The following is a 17479-nucleotide window of genomic DNA, read 5'->3' on the forward strand; positions in this document are numbered from 1 at the left end:
GTGAGACTTATCCAGAGGACGAGCGCCATCAATCGAAGCTCAGGGGCTACGACCCTTCGACATATCAGTGAGTGGGTTTTTTGTTTTTCGGTATATACCTATATACTTGAGATTTTTCCCAGAAAATGAATTTGAATGATTATACGTTTTGAAATGCCATGCAAAGTATCTACCTATTTTATTTATGCATTAGTAGTTGCATATATTTATGATTGGTGTTGCGGAAGCATAGGTAAGTGCCAGGTAAGTTCATAAATTAAAGATATGAGATTGCTTTAATTATGCGAGATATGATGTGATGCATTGAGAGCTCATAAACATGCACCCCAGTATTAGTGCTCCCGCCCAGAGTTAGGGCACAGTCCTTCACGTGATGTTCACCTCCCACACCATATGCTCACATTGGATCCAAGTTAGGTGCACATGCTTGTCGTACAGACCATTATAGGTGGTTCCAACTCGTAGGTGACCCGCGATCATTCGTACGGTCTTCACGTGATTGTAGCACTAGAGCATATTTATTTTACACCTAGTCTTCTCGTAGAGGCCACTTTAGGTGTTTCCGACTCGTGTGCAGGATTTGATATGATTGAGATTGGTTATGAGCTATAGATTCAGCCGTGTAGGTCACGTTAGGTGGAGCTGGCTGATATGATATCCATCATTGATATGTTTTAATTGAATTACTTATGGCATTTCATTGAGATACTTGGGCATGGTATATTTCTATGGATTTTCATCCCGAGCATGATTTCTGATATAGCATATATTATATCTTCTGGGAAATTATACAGGTTTTACGGCGAGGGGTTAGAACTTTTGAGAAATTAAATGATTTTGAAAAACTTTGTTTTTGCCCACTCACACTTTTCGTTTTGCGCCCGTCTAGGTTTTAGGTTGAAGTGCTTTGGTGGCTCATGGGGATTTCAACGGTGGTTCTGACAGAACATCACAAATGTAGGATCACCTTTGGGTGTTGTATAATTAGTACTTGTCTAGTCGGATTGCATTTAGGCTATTTATGCTCTAATTGTGTATTTCACACTTAATCTCGCACTAGCACCTTAGCTAGTACTTTTAGTAGTTTGGTTTTTATTCACTCGTATTTCTCTATATCAATTTTGCTTCCGCACCGTGCACATGGTTATGTCACTCTCACGTGACGGATAGCACGCCCTGACTAAGGTCGGGGTGTGTCACTTGCTCTTACAATGCATGGCTTTATTAGGTCAGACTTCTATCCTTCGATATAAGATAATCAATCTCCATACTACGTCAATATTTTCAAACGTTCAGTTTTGTTTTTCCAGATCCTTCTTCCAATAACAAAACTGGATGACATGTTCGACCAAGCACTGTAACACTTTGACAAATTAGGTAATATATAGTTGACGAACCTCCACATGTGAAGTATCCAGATTCAGCCCTTCTTCTTAAGCATTCTCAAAGCTGCTAGATTATGTCCGAATTAATTTGGTGAAACCTTTGACTGGCCCATCGCCTACTCAACAGATAATTACGTGAATAAATGACAAAATAATTAATTAACAGAGATGATTAGTAGTGCTTGAGGCTGAGATTATCATGCCATATATTTATCTCATTGGATTAGTTTAAAGAGTAAGTGCGGTTAGCGCCATGTGGATATGTCAACAACTTATTTAAACATGCACAGCTGCACTTGCCCAGCCATGTGAACATTAATTGGATGGGGAAACAAGAAGAAATGAAGAAGGAGACATATACCTAATGTCATAGAAATGATCAAATTCAGTATGTGACGATTATGAGCTGCCACGTTTACAAAAATGATTGCGATATCATAATTGTAATATGTTTAACTTACTCTTTATAATATGACTGGACAAGGAGTTCATATACCTTGCTAATGTGATAGAAATAATCAAATTCAGTATGTGTCAATTAAGTGTTGCCACATTTACGAAAATTATTGGGATATCAAAACTGTTATATGTTTATCTCACGCTTTATACTATGAGATGAGTGGATAACAAGTTGATATACCTAATGTGATAGAAATAATCAAATTCAGTATGTGTGGATTAGGTGCTACGACATTTTTATGAAAATTATTATGATATCAGAACTGTAATCTATTTAACTCACACTTTATAATATGAGGGAAGAGTTCACAATCACTTAAGATAACAAGTTTACATTTTATGGTTAATAAACAATTTATATATTATAATAGAATAAACCAATTATACTACGTGATGGCGTTTCAATACAATATGAGTTATGTGCTTGAAAATAGGTTCAAAGTATTTTGGCTTCGCAGGGAGAGTAGGCCACCCACCAAACCTCTCACTTCCAGACTTTTCTCACTCCCTACTCCCTTACAACAAAGCAATTTGCCTTTTGGATATTTTTGCATGCTTTGCACTTGATCCAAGAGGCACCTAAAAGGCTAAAATAAATGATAATTCCTATTAATTAGAAAGAAAACTGAAATAATCGATTACTTGTAAATTTTAGTGTTGGGTCACGAAAAGATTGAGCACCAAATATGATTGTCTCTTCCAAAAACTATTCCTTCATGAGATTCTATACACCACCATGATTGGATACACCATCATTTGTTTGACTGCTTTTGCTTCTGATCAAGATCTTTCCTTTGACTCTTGTAGTCCTCTCTCTCTCTCTCTCTCTCTCTCTCTCTTCTGGTGTGAAATTCAAGTGAATGCCTCTGTTCTGTTCTCCAAAATGCAAGTTTGATCATTGCGGTCACACAAATTCCGTACGTGGCATGTTTTTACCAAAACCCTAATCAGTTGGTTTTCTGGAAGAAAGAACAGAAGAATTACTGCTTAATTAATCCATCGTTTTCTACTTTTTACCTGGACAAATGCTATGTAACATGCAATAACGATGAAAAAGTTCAGAGCCAAAACCCGTCCATTTCAATATCTAATCAGGTTATCAGATCAATCTTCAGTAAAAGAAGCGCTTGTCGTCTAAATGGGAATTTTCCCAGAAAACAAAATGATTTGTTCTTGTTCAACTGGTAATTTCGCAACATGGTCAATATGGGGAGAAACTCACAATGAGATAGTCACTGAGATGGTATTTTAAGTTTATTACGCTCTTATGCGTTTTAACTTTCTCATATGTTAGTGCATGATTGATTTAAAATATCGTTATAGTTGTATTTGATGCACGGGGAATTTGAGGAAATGGGAAAGTAGTTTTAGTTCAGGTGGAAAATTGATCATGGTCCCCAGGAGAGGTCTCAAGTTTCAAACAATTGATGATGGTGAACTCACTAACTTTGGTCATTATTTAAGCACTTTGATCAAAAGTTAAAAACCATATAATGAGAGTAAACAACTTTAGTTTTTGATGGTTGTGGGGAGCAAAATCAATTCCCAAACAGGTGAACAATCATGAAGTTTTCACTGATAGAGATGGGACACCAAAAACTCAAAACTAGCAACACACATGCATTTTGTTGCACAAATTAAACAAAAAAGTCGGAATTCCCTTTTTTTTTTTTTAATCCTAGTAAATATTATAATTTTTTTTAACAATTGATATTATCTACGCTAAGAATGAGGGGGATGGACTTAGCCTCACAATTCGCTAGTAATAATGTGATTTAAATTCATCTTTGGCCAAAATTGAATATAAGATCTCTCACTTACAAGTGAAGAGGAATACCACTAGACCGTAGTATTAAGTGGCAATAAGTATAATTAAGATGAACGTATTTAGCTACAAGCACTCAAATTAGGGTTGGACTAGGAATAAAAGAAAAAAAACCATTTGGGCTAAACTGGGTTTCAAAATTGTCACATCCCGACCCGGGCCTCCACCACATCCCCGGGCTCGACTCCACCGTAGCACAATATTGTCCGCTTTGGGCCCCGACCACGCCCTCACGGTTTTGTTTCTGGGAACTCACACGATAACTTTTTAGTGGGTCACCCATCATGAGATTGCTCTCGAGTGAACTCGCTTAACTTTGGAGTTCCGACGAAGTTCAAAGCCAATGAGCTCCCAAGATGCCTCGTGTTAGGTAGAGATCGGAATATACATATAAGGCTTATAGGATCCACTCCCCTGGGCGATGTGGGATGTTACAATCCACCCCCTTAAGAGCCCGACGTCCTTTTCGGCACACATCCGGCCTGAGATTAGCTCTAATACCAAATTGTCACATCCCGGCCCAGGCCCCCACCACATCCCGGGCTCGATTCCACCGTAGCACGATATTGTCCGCTTTTGGCCCCGACCACGCCCTCACGGTTTTGTTTCTGGGAACTCACACGAGAACTTCCTAATGGGTCACCCATCATGGGATTGCTCTCGCGCTAATTCGCTTAACTTCGAAGTTCCAACAGAACTCAAAACCAGTGAGCTCCCAAAAGACCTCGTGCTAGGTAGAGATATGAATGTACATATAAGGCTTACAATCCACTCCCATGTACGTTGTGAGATGTTACAAAAATACTTAGGGAGTGGTTGAATTGTTTTTTGTTTATCCAAATAAGGGTTTATTTTTTATTTTTGTATCAATGATATTTTACATTAATTTATTTATTTAAACTAGAAAAAGAGAGATTCAAACTTGAATATAAAAGAGATATCACATTGTTTTATCTAACTTTAACTATTCAGAAGTTTGCGTTTATATAAATAACTAAGGTTAGACATAGTACGAAATCATATGAATTTAAATAAAAATAAAATAAAATAAAACCAAGTTTACTTGTCCCCTGCCTATGCTTAAAGTATCTTCACCATAGAAACATCATAATCCGAACCGTTCATTCTCATTATCATTGTCTAAAGATCATATATGGGAAAAATTATTCAATTTGGAGATCGTTTAGCCATTCATATGCAACAAACAAATGAAAGATTCATTATGAGGATACTCCTTGTTATAAAAACCGTCAATTAGTTTGACACGAATGAAAGACTAAACGATCTCTAAATTGAATGATTTTTCTCATAAATGATCCTTTGATGATGACAAAGAGAATGAACAGTTTAGATTATGATGTTCGTAAGGTGAAGATACGTTAGTCATAAGTGGGGGACAAATAGGTTCTCCTCTGGGTGGAACGCGAGCATTATTATTCTCTTTGAAATTGAAATGAAAAGGCTTGAAAAACCGAATATTCTCTTCTTCATATTATGCCTATGTCTCAACTAACCTAGCTAGATAACATTCTACAAAAGGAACTTGAAAATAACAGCAGTATAGAATCTAGAGATAGCTATAGCAAAAGTTACTGAATTATAGTTACTTGATCTCATAAGCGTGATAGCGATCATTCTCCAATGGTTGCAATCACCTAATTTGAGAGATTTCTAACTATGTCTATAATTATTATCACATAATTTCTTATGTTTTTTATGGTAACACCAGGCGTTTATATGTGATTTATAATTAAACTTTCTGTTCATAGTAAGTCACTATGTTATTTCCAAATTCATGAAACGAATGTTGGAAAAACTTTACATATTGTGCTTCCAAATTAGTCACTTCCCAGTTTATTCTCTAAAGTCTAAATAGGAACGACGTACCTACACTTTTTAAATGTTATTGTGTCATTCCGGACAAATAGTATAATGTCATGCATTTTAACTTTGCCACATAACGTTATATCATTGGTTCAAAACTCACGGTGACATCCCAGTGTGCATGAGGGAAGTCTCGCTTCTTGTGAAGGGCTCCTTATATATACACCAAATTTTTGCTAGGGTTCATAAGTGTGTCCAAAATGGGTAAATCGCCAACAAAAATGCTGCTCATAAGTTGTTTTTGCTAGGGTTCATAAGTCAGAAGCAAAAATATGATATAAACCCAGAAACCCGTTTTAGTCCCATCAGTTATCAGAAGATTGAAATTTTACGTAAGGGTCGAAATTTTTATGGTTTTACACGCACTATTTTAATTCTTTTTGCCTCGTAAATTTTAACATAAAGAAGCAACAAAACCATGTGTTGTCGGAAGTGCCTAATTTTAAGCATTACTTTTCACCTGCTCAATGTGATCCTTTTTGGATGAGATTACAGTCCCGTGAGCGCACTAGCACAGCATTGAGCAATTTTATTATTTATTTTCTTCGAAAGATATAAGGTGTAGAAGCAGCGGCGAAATTAGAATTTTAGGTTATGATTTCGACTTAAAAAACTTTATTAGCCCATTTCGTTGACCATCTGGTATTAATATGTCGATACTTGCCACATTTATTGAAGATTTATGTCAACAATTACTATGATATGTAGAAGCTTGTCAATGGTGGCTATAATAAACTGTAAAGTAATGTTGAAAATTGCCAAAACTTGTTAACTGAGACATTTCATCGAGCATTTGAAACGTACAGTAGAGTCGCACACAAGAGAGGAAAGAAAGATAGAGATGATAAAAATACACATACAAATGTACATGGCATTTTTTAAGTTGTTGGGAGCATGGATAACCAATGATCCCATATTGGCTCCACAACTGTGTAGAAGAAATAATAGTCTAGGTATCACGTGATTAGAAATACAAGGGCATGATTTTACTCATCCGGTGACACGAGGTTTTCCCTTTTCATGCGGACATTGAGAGTGATATTTGTATGTACAGGGAATTCTAATTAGTTAAATTTACTGCAGTCACTTTTTTATGATCTTCGAATTTTCCATGTACTTTCAAATAAAAGGAGTGGCTGATTAAAAACATCAGTTCTGTAACTTTCAGAAGAAACCCAAATCACTTGCGCTTATTGCGGAGAAGATGAACTGGAAACAACTAAAAACCATGAATAATTAAGCATAATAATAATAATAATAATAATAATAATATCATACATGATAATAATGTACACATAGCATCATCAAAGGGTTACTTGGTAGTCCTAATGGGGTTCTAAGCTAATAATGCAGCTGAGGACTACAATTTCTAGCAAAGTTTGAGAAAATTGGGTTAAATCTGCTGAATGAGTTTGCATTGGCAGAGAAAGAAATAAAGGGCTCTAAATCAAGGCTCTCGATCGGGTCGGAGTTTTTGAAATGATTCTAATCAGTAACGTGCATGAATTGATTAACTAGATTTTCACGGTTCCTTGTACTAATCCAGCGAGACCACTGCCAGGCGAACCGGCGGGCGGAGTAAAGAAGTACACTTTAGGTAGCTTGTGGTGGCAAAACAGAGCATAATTCAATGGAACCGTAATGCAGCAACTCCTCAATCATCTGCTCAATGTGATCATCTTCAAGTGGCTTGAACTGCTGGCTGCTGCTCTCTACTTTTACTTCCCTCACAACCCAATTTTCCTCGGCTACTGGTTGATGAATTTCCGGTTTGATATCCGGCATTTTCGCGCCCGATGACGCTAAAGCTTGCGGCTTTTTTGGCTCTTGCAGTGAAGTTTTGGTCATCTGGAGTGAAGCCATGTAGCATCTGTGCAGTTTTGCTGTCAAAGTTGCCGAGAGAAGTTTCGAGGCCGAGGACTGAGACGCATTCGGGTTATAAGGGAAGTTTGTTCTTGCTCTAGGCCCGCACATTAGCCTCGCCGCCTCGTCGTAAGCCCTCGCTGCGTCTTCCGCTGTTTCGAACGTTCCCAGCCAAATTCTAGTCTTCCTGCACAAGCAAAGAAACAAAAACGTTTCGTTTAGTTTCCAAGTCGCAATGCCGAAACGCGAATGTAAAAACAGTGATGTTTTGAAGGGTGGGCTTACAATAAAGGATGGCGGATTTCGGAGACCCAAGAGCCCCAGTGCCTTTGTCGGACGCCTCGATATCGCTGTTGTGGTCTCGCCATTGCTGTGCAAAAGAAACGTTTCTTTTAGAAAGTGTGTGAAAATGCATCAGAGAAGAAATGGTAAGTGAAGTTTGAGGGGAGAGATTGGTTTTTGTAGTTGGGGCTTGTCTGACAGATACAAGGACTTTGGAGGCTCTCTCTCTCTCTAAGGACTTGGGGTCCCACAAGAATTTGTAGTCTAGGGTTCTTTTTTCTCTGTATATTATCAGTTAACAGTTGGATTAAACTTTTGCTGCAAACTGGGATGATTTTTTGAATAAATATTTGAGGGGAAATTTTCAAACTGGACCAACTCAGTTCACATGGCTTTGATATTATTTTTTGGTTTCAGAAATATTGTAATATTGTAAATCGGATTAGATTATAATTCTGTTGCCTTTTTGCACCTTCTATTCCTCAAGAAAATCCAAGGTCATAGTCCCCACAGATTCTTCATGTGAGTTTGGTGTAAGCAGACAACAAAATTCATACATATATATTTTTACATGTATGCAAATAATTACAGTGTAACTCCTTTTTTTATGGTTGTGAACTTTAAAATATTAATTATTGTAAGATTATTTTTTTCAAGGAATCTTGGAGTTTGAGTTTCATGTATGTTTTGATGGTAAAAAAATGATATTCTTATTGTTTATTTGTAACATCTTTCTAATAGAGTTAGAATCTACATGTGGTGGTGGACTCTATTTCTATTAGAGAAATGATACGAATGATGTTACAAATAGATGGTAAGTGTAACACTATTATTTGATAATAGGTAATGCTAGGGAAGCAAACTATTTAGCCAAAATTTTATAAACTATATGACGTGGTTGTTGATAATTGAATTATTACTTAACTGTTGATTACCATGTCTATTTTCGATTGGTGACACATCACATGACTTACAAAATTCGTCTAAAGATCTGGTCTACCAAGCTTTATTCTTTTCTTTTTTTAACAGATGATAGTATCTACACTAAGAAGATGAGAAAATATGGTCTAAGCCTCGCAACTCTTTGATAATATAAAGTTGCAAAAGCTTGGAAGTGATTGCTTACATGCAATGATCAAAACTGATAGGTTTTGCATGCTCTGTTTTTGGAGGGTAAACAGTAAAAACATTGGTACCACAATACGACCGGGTCAAATCTTCGCATGTGACACCCAGATTAAAGATTCATGAACCAAAATAATTATCCTGTAGCCGATTTTAGAACATGAGAATCTAACGCAACACGCCCGACTGGTTTGCTTTGATAGCATGTTCGAGTGTGAAAATCTAACCAAAAATAAATTGATATCAAACGTGTAACAATCTCAATTTGCGCAACGATATATTTCGTCGCTATTTCAAAGATCGATTTGCCGTAAGAGAGGGCCAACTTGATATTTTGTCGTGTGATTTGTACCCTCCTGAATCCTCGTTGAAATTTTTTAGAACTTACGGTGATGACGCTTGCAAAACAGGGGAGATTGTTGGAACCATCTACAAAATATGGTGTGCTACTTCATAAGTGGTATTGGGATACATATATATATATATATATATATGGAATAATTCCATGACACAACTTATTTTTACAATTTTTAACACAAGTTGTTGTAGAGTCCATTTCTTAATTATTTCAACGATTCGAACCGTTTATTTTTTAGGTATTTCCTCAAAGATTATGTCTGCCACAATCACCGAAATATGAAAGCCATATAATAGTTGGATTAAGGGTTTAATGTTTTTTTTTTAAACTGAATTCGTCAATTTTCTTCACTACAATTGAATCTCTTATGGTTTTAGATTTGTCTAATATTTTACAATGATGATCTTCAATGATGTTTTAAAAGATAAACTATTCATATAATTAAAATACATTATAGAGTAAACTCACAAAAACTTGCGTCACAAGTTGTGGTGTTTTCGGAGCAGGCAAACCCAATGTGTTGGTGTTTTTGGGTTGCTCTAAAACCTGGATTCTCCATGCTCGGATGCAGGGAAAGGCTTGTGGCTTGTGACATAAGCTGCTATAACTGCTTTTTAGAGATTTCTTCCAGGTTTTCTGCAAAAGTATCAGAGGATTAATTTGTGTAAGGTATTAATTTAACTTGATTTTTGTGAGGAGTATTATTTTCCATGCCTCTCTCTCTCTCTCTCTCTCTCAAGTTGCTGCAGCTATTTGTGACTTTTGGTTTCCTTTTTTGGAGGCATCAGGAGTGAGCATGCCTATTGGAAACCACTTTCCACTTTACTTGCAGTTTCTGGTTACAATTTTGTGGCATCCCAATTAGTGTTTGTCAAGACCTTTGGCATTTCCACGCGGATGGTGGAAGCGATAACGTAAGCAGTAATGCTAGATAGATCATATTTTACGGGTATTACCTAATGTTACCGTTAGACAAACTCTAATAGCTGTGGTTTGTCATCAGTTGTCATTCTTAAAATAAAATAAAAAAAATAAAAACCTAAATTTGTAATCCAGAAAATTTAGATTTTAACTCAAAAACAACTTTTTTCTTCCAAAGTTTTAGGGTTAAATTTTAGTCCGGTATTATTAAAAAATAAATTTAGACTAAATGTTTTTTTTTTGATAACTTTTTTAAAAAGTAAAATTTATAAACATTATCTTAATTTATGTTTATGAACATTTTAACCTAAAAATATTTAGATTTCGATAAATAAAAAAAACATTAAAAAGACTTCAATTTTGAGTGATTATTTCAATAATTTTTCTTTAAATTGTTTTGGATGTTGAAGTTTGGATCATTAGATCTTTTTTTTATCCTTAGATTTGATCATCTTCGATCTTACCAGTTAGATTTAATGTATTTATAAATTATATTTAAAATACAAGTTTGAATCTGGACCATTGGATTAACCAACGACCCAATCTTTACAGCCGTCATATTACAACATAATCGTTGGGATGGTATACGGTAGCAGACAAAGCTGTCAGCATCATTGATGCCAACCGTTAACCTGACTTATTTTTTGGGCTAAATCTACCCAAATTTTATGTTTTATTCCAAACCCAAACTTAAGTTTTAATTCAACCATTAGAGTTGGTCCTAGACATTCAAATCGTGTTGATCGGTTTAGTCTCATGGTAAAACTTACTTTAGTAGTATAATTAGCTTTATCCACAATAACAATATGGATTAACCAAAAGAGGAGTGTCAAAAACAGCGAATCTTGTCTGCTATGTAAATTCAACAAATATGATTCATCAGAGCAAGACTTCACATGCCTACGAGACTGATTCCAGTAGCATTTCGGTCGCAAAAATCGACACCACGTACACAAGTAAACGCAAAAGCATAAAGATCATACTATTTGTTTGATTTGGCTCGCCGATATATAGGCTTTTAAAGATTTTTCACCGTAACGAATTTCCTCGATCGGATTTCGAAAAGAAGAAAGAAGACAAGACATTTAGTGAAAAGAGCAAGAAAAAGAAGGGCAGGAGGTGACAGGAGCAAAGACAAAAGAACAAACAGCATGTTAGCATGAATCTTTGTCACAAATCATCCTGGTTTACAGCTAAACCTTTGGCTTGATTTTTTTATTTTTTTTATTTTTTTATAATTTCAATTAACGCGGGAAAGAGGCGGGACCCAGATAATAAGCGCGTGATGTGGGACCCGCGATGGTATAACACGAAAGTGGGTGACGGGAGACGAAGGAAAAACTGGAAACCTTCCCTTCCCCCCACGGTTTTTGTGGCCCATGACACGGTCCGGTCCATTCATGTCAATTTGTCAATTTGTCAGTTTTGGACCAACCCTCTCCGAGTCACATGCAAACATAAGTTTTTTAATTATTTTTTTTTAACAAACGATAGCGTTTAATCCGGTGAACATTATTCTAAAGGTTAAGAAAATGTTAATGCATTGAATTTAATCAAGGGAAATCATAATCCTCCTTCCAGACAAGACAAAAAATTGATACGTGTACGAAGAATTTATTAAATGGTTTTATGTATATATGTTAGAGTGTGATTATTAATTAAGTTCGTAACCAAAGATAGATTGAGTGTTTATTGAAAGGTTACTTACTTCGAATGAGGTAAGTGGTTCGATCGAGGTGAAAATGAATGTGTATAAGATCATCTACTAACTTAATTAATCTAATTACTGATTTTCGTATTTCATAACGAATTGTAGTGTGAGAGTCACATGTTTTTTATTCTGTATGTATTAGTAACCTAAACACAAGGACGACATTTCACATTCTTACATGCCCACTGATGTATGATGTGGGGTACGTATGGCTGTTAGGCTGGCATATTGGATTAACATACTCTAGTATCATGAAAGAAATTGAAGTTTCATATTAAAACCAATTGGCTAATGACAATCGCAACAATAATCCAATTCTTTACATGCACAAACAAGTGCTTAATTTTTCAATGTGAGATAACACTCTATATCTGAACCGTCTATCTTTTAGGTCTTCCCTCAATGATTATGTTTACACAAAATCAACCAAATTTGAAACTATATGACCGTTGGATTAAGAGTTTAGAGTTTTTTTTTTTTTTTTTAAACCGTATTCGTACATTTTCTCCCCTAAAAATAAATGTCTTAATTGTTTTGGATTTGTCTAATTTTTTGCAAGGATGATGTATGAATGATGCTCTAGAAGATAGACGGTTCATATTGTTAAAATATATTACCAAGTGGATCTCTAAAAATTGTGTAAAAAATGTGGTGTCACAAAACCGCCTCCTATATTATCAGTTAATTCGTGTATGAATCCCAAACATCAAATATGTCATGTGGTTTGGTAGTTGGTAACCAGCTTTGCATCCCCACATTTATGATGTACTATGCTAACCAATAGCCCTATATACTTGAAACATTACTAGTTTCTTTGTTTTGTGGTTTGGTTTGGATACAAATAACATGCATCAAGTCTTCGACGCGGTTTTTGTGATTGTGATAGGTATAAATGTGTGTCGTCCAGCTCCAGATTTCGCCCGCATCCCATGGGATTTTTGCCCCACTGTCTTCTTGCTTCATTTCAAACTTTGAACGACAACCTCATCACAACGTATTACTCATTGGTATGCAACATTGCAACGAAAATGACATATATGTCCGTGCCCCTGTTTGCAGCATAAAAAACTGAGCTTTCTAACCAATCTAGCACCGTGTTGTTGATTGGATTATTACCGCAGATTCAAACCCGAGATATCAGGCAAGGTGATTCAAGTGTACTCAAGTGAAGGGTCTCTGTTTGAGGCTCTGAACACGATCCGGGCAATGTTGCAAGCCCACAAAAATTAGTCAAGCTCAAGCACATGTTGTTGGCGTGCTGTGTGAGTTGCGTAGAAGGAGAGTTGAGAGGCTCGGCTACCATGCATGCATATGGTTCAATTCAGTAGAAACTTACATGATGTCAATCGATCAATAGAATAGGAAAGTTATTCAACCATCAAATATCAGTCCCTTTCGAAGCCATGTGCCGCACAAATTATGCAAAATTAACATTCCTAAAATGAACTACCCTTTCATTTAAACCCTTATTACAAAAAATGAAATTTGGTTGGTCGGATAAGTTTTTCAGAGCAATCATCAAGAAATATTATATATATAATTTTTGAAAACAAAATTGAGATTTCTTTCCTTAAAGGGCCTATATATGTATATGTATATATATATTTTTTGGCAATATATACTCTAAATGTATGACATATTAACCATGCTATAACTTTTGAATTAATAACGTTTTTAAAAGGTGACTAGCTGATGGCTTCGCCATGGCAATCTACTCTTTCGAGACCACCATTGTGTGGTTCACTAGTGCCAGAAATCAAGCCTACTACGTGCCGTGTGATATACAAGTCTGAAATTCGTCCCCAATCCAAAACTTTCTTTGATTTTAGACAAAGTTGTACTCCATGTTGAGTGACCGTTTCTTTGGGTTTGGTTGTTACAAAGTTTAGGCTTTATAGTTACAGGCCTCCATGTCAGAATTACGCAGATTCAAGTTTGGGCTTATTTGCTTCACAGACTACGCTTTGAAATTGCAGATTAAGCCCGACAAGAATACAGTTTGGCCCAAAACAAAACTCATGTTAAAGTGCAACGTAAGTACGTTTGGAAGGTCAAACAATCATTTATCTTTTTTTCGGTAAATAATTATTGAGGAGCTAAACAGGCAAAATCTCTCGGTTTTTAATACTTTCAAATGTCAGCACAGATTACAACCATCAAAACATTTTTACCATTTTGAACCAAAAAAATGGAGATTAATTGTTTGAATACATTTATCATTTTTTTGTCAATCTGATTGGAAGTGAAAAGAGGAGGCAGAGAGATGCTTCAGTACAAGTCTCCACGTTCATGGTCTTGTCCTCATGGTTAGTTTCCGTCTCTTTTATCTGATAAAAAAATAAAAAATGATTTTCGCAGGCTTTGTTTAAAGCTCTTATTTGATTCTCGGTCACTTTATTCAATTTAAAAGTAAAAAATAAACAAAAATGTGTACGAATCGATGATCAAACTTTTCTTGATTTACTTTTACCAAGTGGGATTTCGAGAGAAGTAAAACAGTTGAATAAGCAAACAAGTGGTAAGCACATTTCTCTCCGGTTCTCAACTGTAGTGGTTAACTTTTGAATTTATTTTTTTATTATTTTTTTATATATTGACAAATCTCTAAAGATTATCTGTTCAGCAAAATTTGGAGTTCGTTTCGCAAATAATTTTTTATATTATATTTTATTATTATTATTATTATTATTATTTTGCTGTAAATACATATACATGCAGATGCAGTAACTAGTTTTAATCTCCTGGTTGAATTTCTTTACTTTTTTTTATTTGATATAATGATCTTTTATCGTTTGAAATTATCGTAACTGCGTAATGCCAGTTCAAGTGGCAGTACTGAAGCTAACACATTGCAACTTAACCAAGAACAAGAAGCCATTCCCGCGATGTTGTTCCGGATCAACGATATTATCTGTTCCCACAAATGCAAATCCAAATTGTGATCAGAAGAAGATCACAGTCGCCACCAGAAACCGTGGTAAAAGATTCAAGAAATGGTATTGCCTACCTATTTCTTTTCAAAATGGCTACGCATCAGCAAAACCAGAAAGTGGTGATGAATTTCTGACTCGCTTTCAAGCTGGCCTTAGTAAACAATGGGATGCCTTTCGTCGATTTTGTCGTCCTCACACTGTAATTGGCACTGTGAGTTCCACATATACGTACATTTCCTCTCATTTATCAATATAATCACACTCGGATATCGAACAATTGCAAGCTTCACGAATTCATCTTGTTTGGTTTTCATTTCAGGTTATAGGAATATCGTCGGTCTCTCTTCTTCCATTAGAAAATGTTACTGACCTGTCCACTGCATTTTTTGTAGGACTGTTGAAGGTAAAAAATTCAATATATGTATACATATATATATTTATATGTTACATTTTTTCCCCAAATGATCATATCTTTCTGCAGGCATTGGTGCCCTCAATACTAATGAACATTTATGTGGTGGGATTGAATCAATTGTACGACGTCGAAATAGACAAGGTATATCGTTCATTCATATAATAATGGAGTTTCTAACATGGTGAAAATCTTAGTATATAGTGTTGATTTTGTATTCTTTTGCTTGGTGCTTAGGTTAACAAACCCGAACTCCCGCTTGCTTCGGGTGAATTCTCCATGGGGGCTGGGATCACAATTGTTTCCACAGTTCTGCTGATGGTAATTGACTGGCAGATACATCTACCATGTCTTATTTCTTGTTGTCATCTGGACCGTGGACGTAGGCATATACAAGCTTTTCCAATTTTTTCTTACCATCTGATAATTTTTTTTTCTGTTAATTTTCAAGAGTTTTGCAATGGGATTTATGTTCAAGTCTCCGCCGCTGTTTTCTGCGCTTGTGATTAGTTTTCTTCTCGGAACTGCTTATTCCGTTGAGGTGAGTTACTTATGCTTGCTCATATAATCTCTTACTGGCTTCTGAAGAATAAAATGTGACCATCAAACCAATCAACATCTGAATTTCTCTGTCTCTCTGGCTTGAGTAGCTTCCCTTGCTTAGGTGGAAGAGGCATGCATTTCTTGCAGCTACTTGCATCCTAATCGTGAGGGCTATCGTTGTCCAGCTTGCTTTCTACGTGCACATCCAGGTATAAATGCATAAAATGGTGACTCGATCCGAATGAAACAGGTTACATACATGTAGTTGTTAATTTGTCATCCATCGGCGTTGAAGAAGTTAATTGTTTGTATTTACAGAAATATGTCCTCGGTAGACCAGTTATACTTACAAGATCACTGGCGTTTGCGGTGTTTTTCATGTGCATCTTCTCCTCCGTCATTGCTCTATTCAAGGTTAGACCTGCTGCAACTTAACTAATTACTGTAACAGATTTAATCATATATAACGAAAACAGCAATTCGGTTAATTATAGCTCAAGTGATTCAGAGCATTCAAACCTTACAACCGATATACTATCTTCGACTGGAACAATCGTAGTTACGAATTTACATTTTGCTTGGCATTTTTTTAAAGGATATACCAGATGTGGATGGTGATAGAGATTTTGGCATTCAATCATTCAGTGTTAGCCTTGGGCAAGAGAAGGTTACTGAATTTCGTTAATGTGTTTATTTTTTTATTTTATTTTCTAGGGCATATTGTGTAATTCTCAGTTGAAACAATGAAGTCAAAACCTGAAGTATATTTCCCTCTTTTGCAGGTATATTGGGTATGCGTAAATATGCTGTTAATGGCATACGGTGCTGCCTTGGCCATAGGAGCTTCTTCCTCATTCTTGCCATGCAAGCTTTTCACTGTACGTCTGCATGTCTAACTTACGAGAGATAACGTACATGGCACCGGTACAACGTCGCGTCCCCGTGTCATGTACGTTGCTCTCCTATCCTACCTATTTTTATTTACTGTTTTACTGATATGGCTAGAATTGCAGATAATAGGGCACAGTGCACTCGCTTCCCTTCTGTGGGTTCGAGCTCGGTCCGTCGACATAGCCAATAAAGCGTCACTCACTTCGTTTTACATGTTCATCTGGAAGGTTGAATGATTTCTTGATCTCGTTTTTTCGTAATCTAAATATATACAAGGTTTTGTTTGTATAACGCTAAATTTAATACTGTTGTCGAATGCAGCTGTTTTATGCCGAGTACTTCCTCATTCCCTTCGTACGCTGAGTGGTGAAGACTTTTGGTAGCGACCATGCTCCTCCGCTGCTATTTTTTCCTTTTAGCGAAGAGAAATTTACTCATAACGATTGATTTGGAATACTGCTAGAATGACGTTTACTAGATTCTCTAGTTGTATGCCGACTCCCATTTCCATGCATTTGAATCTTGTTAGTTTTTGTTGTGTTTGGCTCGATCCTCAATTCAAATGCGCAAATGCTACAAAATGCATATGTGAATTAGATCAGTTATTGATTTTTTCCTTTGCATCCAAGTTTGAATATCTTTAATAAAGTCGAGTATTCTTAATATGGTATCATCAAATGTAAAATAAGGGATCGTTTGAAAGTGCTTTTAAGATAATTGAAAACAATTTTGAAGAAAGTGCTTTTGAAACTAATCCTTTGTAAAAGTACAACTAAATCCTAAAAAATCACTCGAAGCGTTTCCTATAAGAAGCACAAAACTGATGCTTCAGAAAGCAGATCAAGTACTTTTGAACCAAAAATCATTTCACCAAAAGCACATTCAGT

The 17479-nt window shown here is 36.0% G+C and overlaps 2 protein-coding genes and 1 long non-coding RNA gene across 3 annotated transcripts; 2 read left to right on the forward strand and 1 right to left on the reverse strand.

The window, feature by feature from the left end:
• On the forward strand, positions 1-1113 carry LOC126631874 (uncharacterized). The gene is made up of 2 exons (XR_007626483.1): positions 1-67; positions 890-1113. It is a non-coding gene; the product is annotated as an uncharacterized LOC126631874 (long non-coding RNA).
• A 5692-nt stretch (positions 1114-6805) lies between these two features.
• LOC126631868 (ethylene-responsive transcription factor ERF003-like) lies at positions 6806-7898 on the reverse strand. The gene is made up of 2 exons (XM_050302061.1): positions 7702-7898; positions 6806-7603 (listed from the first exon to the last, which is right to left on the reverse strand). The coding sequence occupies exons 1-2, from the start codon at positions 7782-7784 to the stop codon at positions 7147-7149; spliced, it is 540 nt and encodes a 179-aa protein (XP_050158018.1). The 5' UTR covers positions 7785-7898; the 3' UTR covers positions 6806-7146.
• A 6137-nt stretch (positions 7899-14035) lies between these two features.
• LOC126631858 (homogentisate geranylgeranyltransferase-like) lies at positions 14036-17142 on the forward strand. The gene is made up of 12 exons (XM_050302047.1): positions 14036-14119; positions 14635-14957; positions 15066-15149; positions 15228-15302; positions 15396-15479; positions 15610-15699; positions 15809-15910; positions 16020-16115; positions 16297-16368; positions 16484-16579; positions 16715-16819; positions 16914-17142. Exons 1-12 carry the CDS (start codon positions 14077-14079, stop codon positions 16953-16955), a joined length of 1212 nt encoding a protein of 403 aa, XP_050158004.1. The 5' UTR covers positions 14036-14076; the 3' UTR covers positions 16956-17142.
• The last annotated feature ends 337 nt before the right edge of the window (positions 17143-17479 follow it).

This window comes from Malus sylvestris, chromosome 8 (assembly GCF_916048215.2).
Source record: "Malus sylvestris chromosome 8, drMalSylv7.2, whole genome shotgun sequence".
In the NCBI taxonomy this organism is placed as follows: Eukaryota; Viridiplantae; Streptophyta; class Magnoliopsida; order Rosales; family Rosaceae; genus Malus; species Malus sylvestris.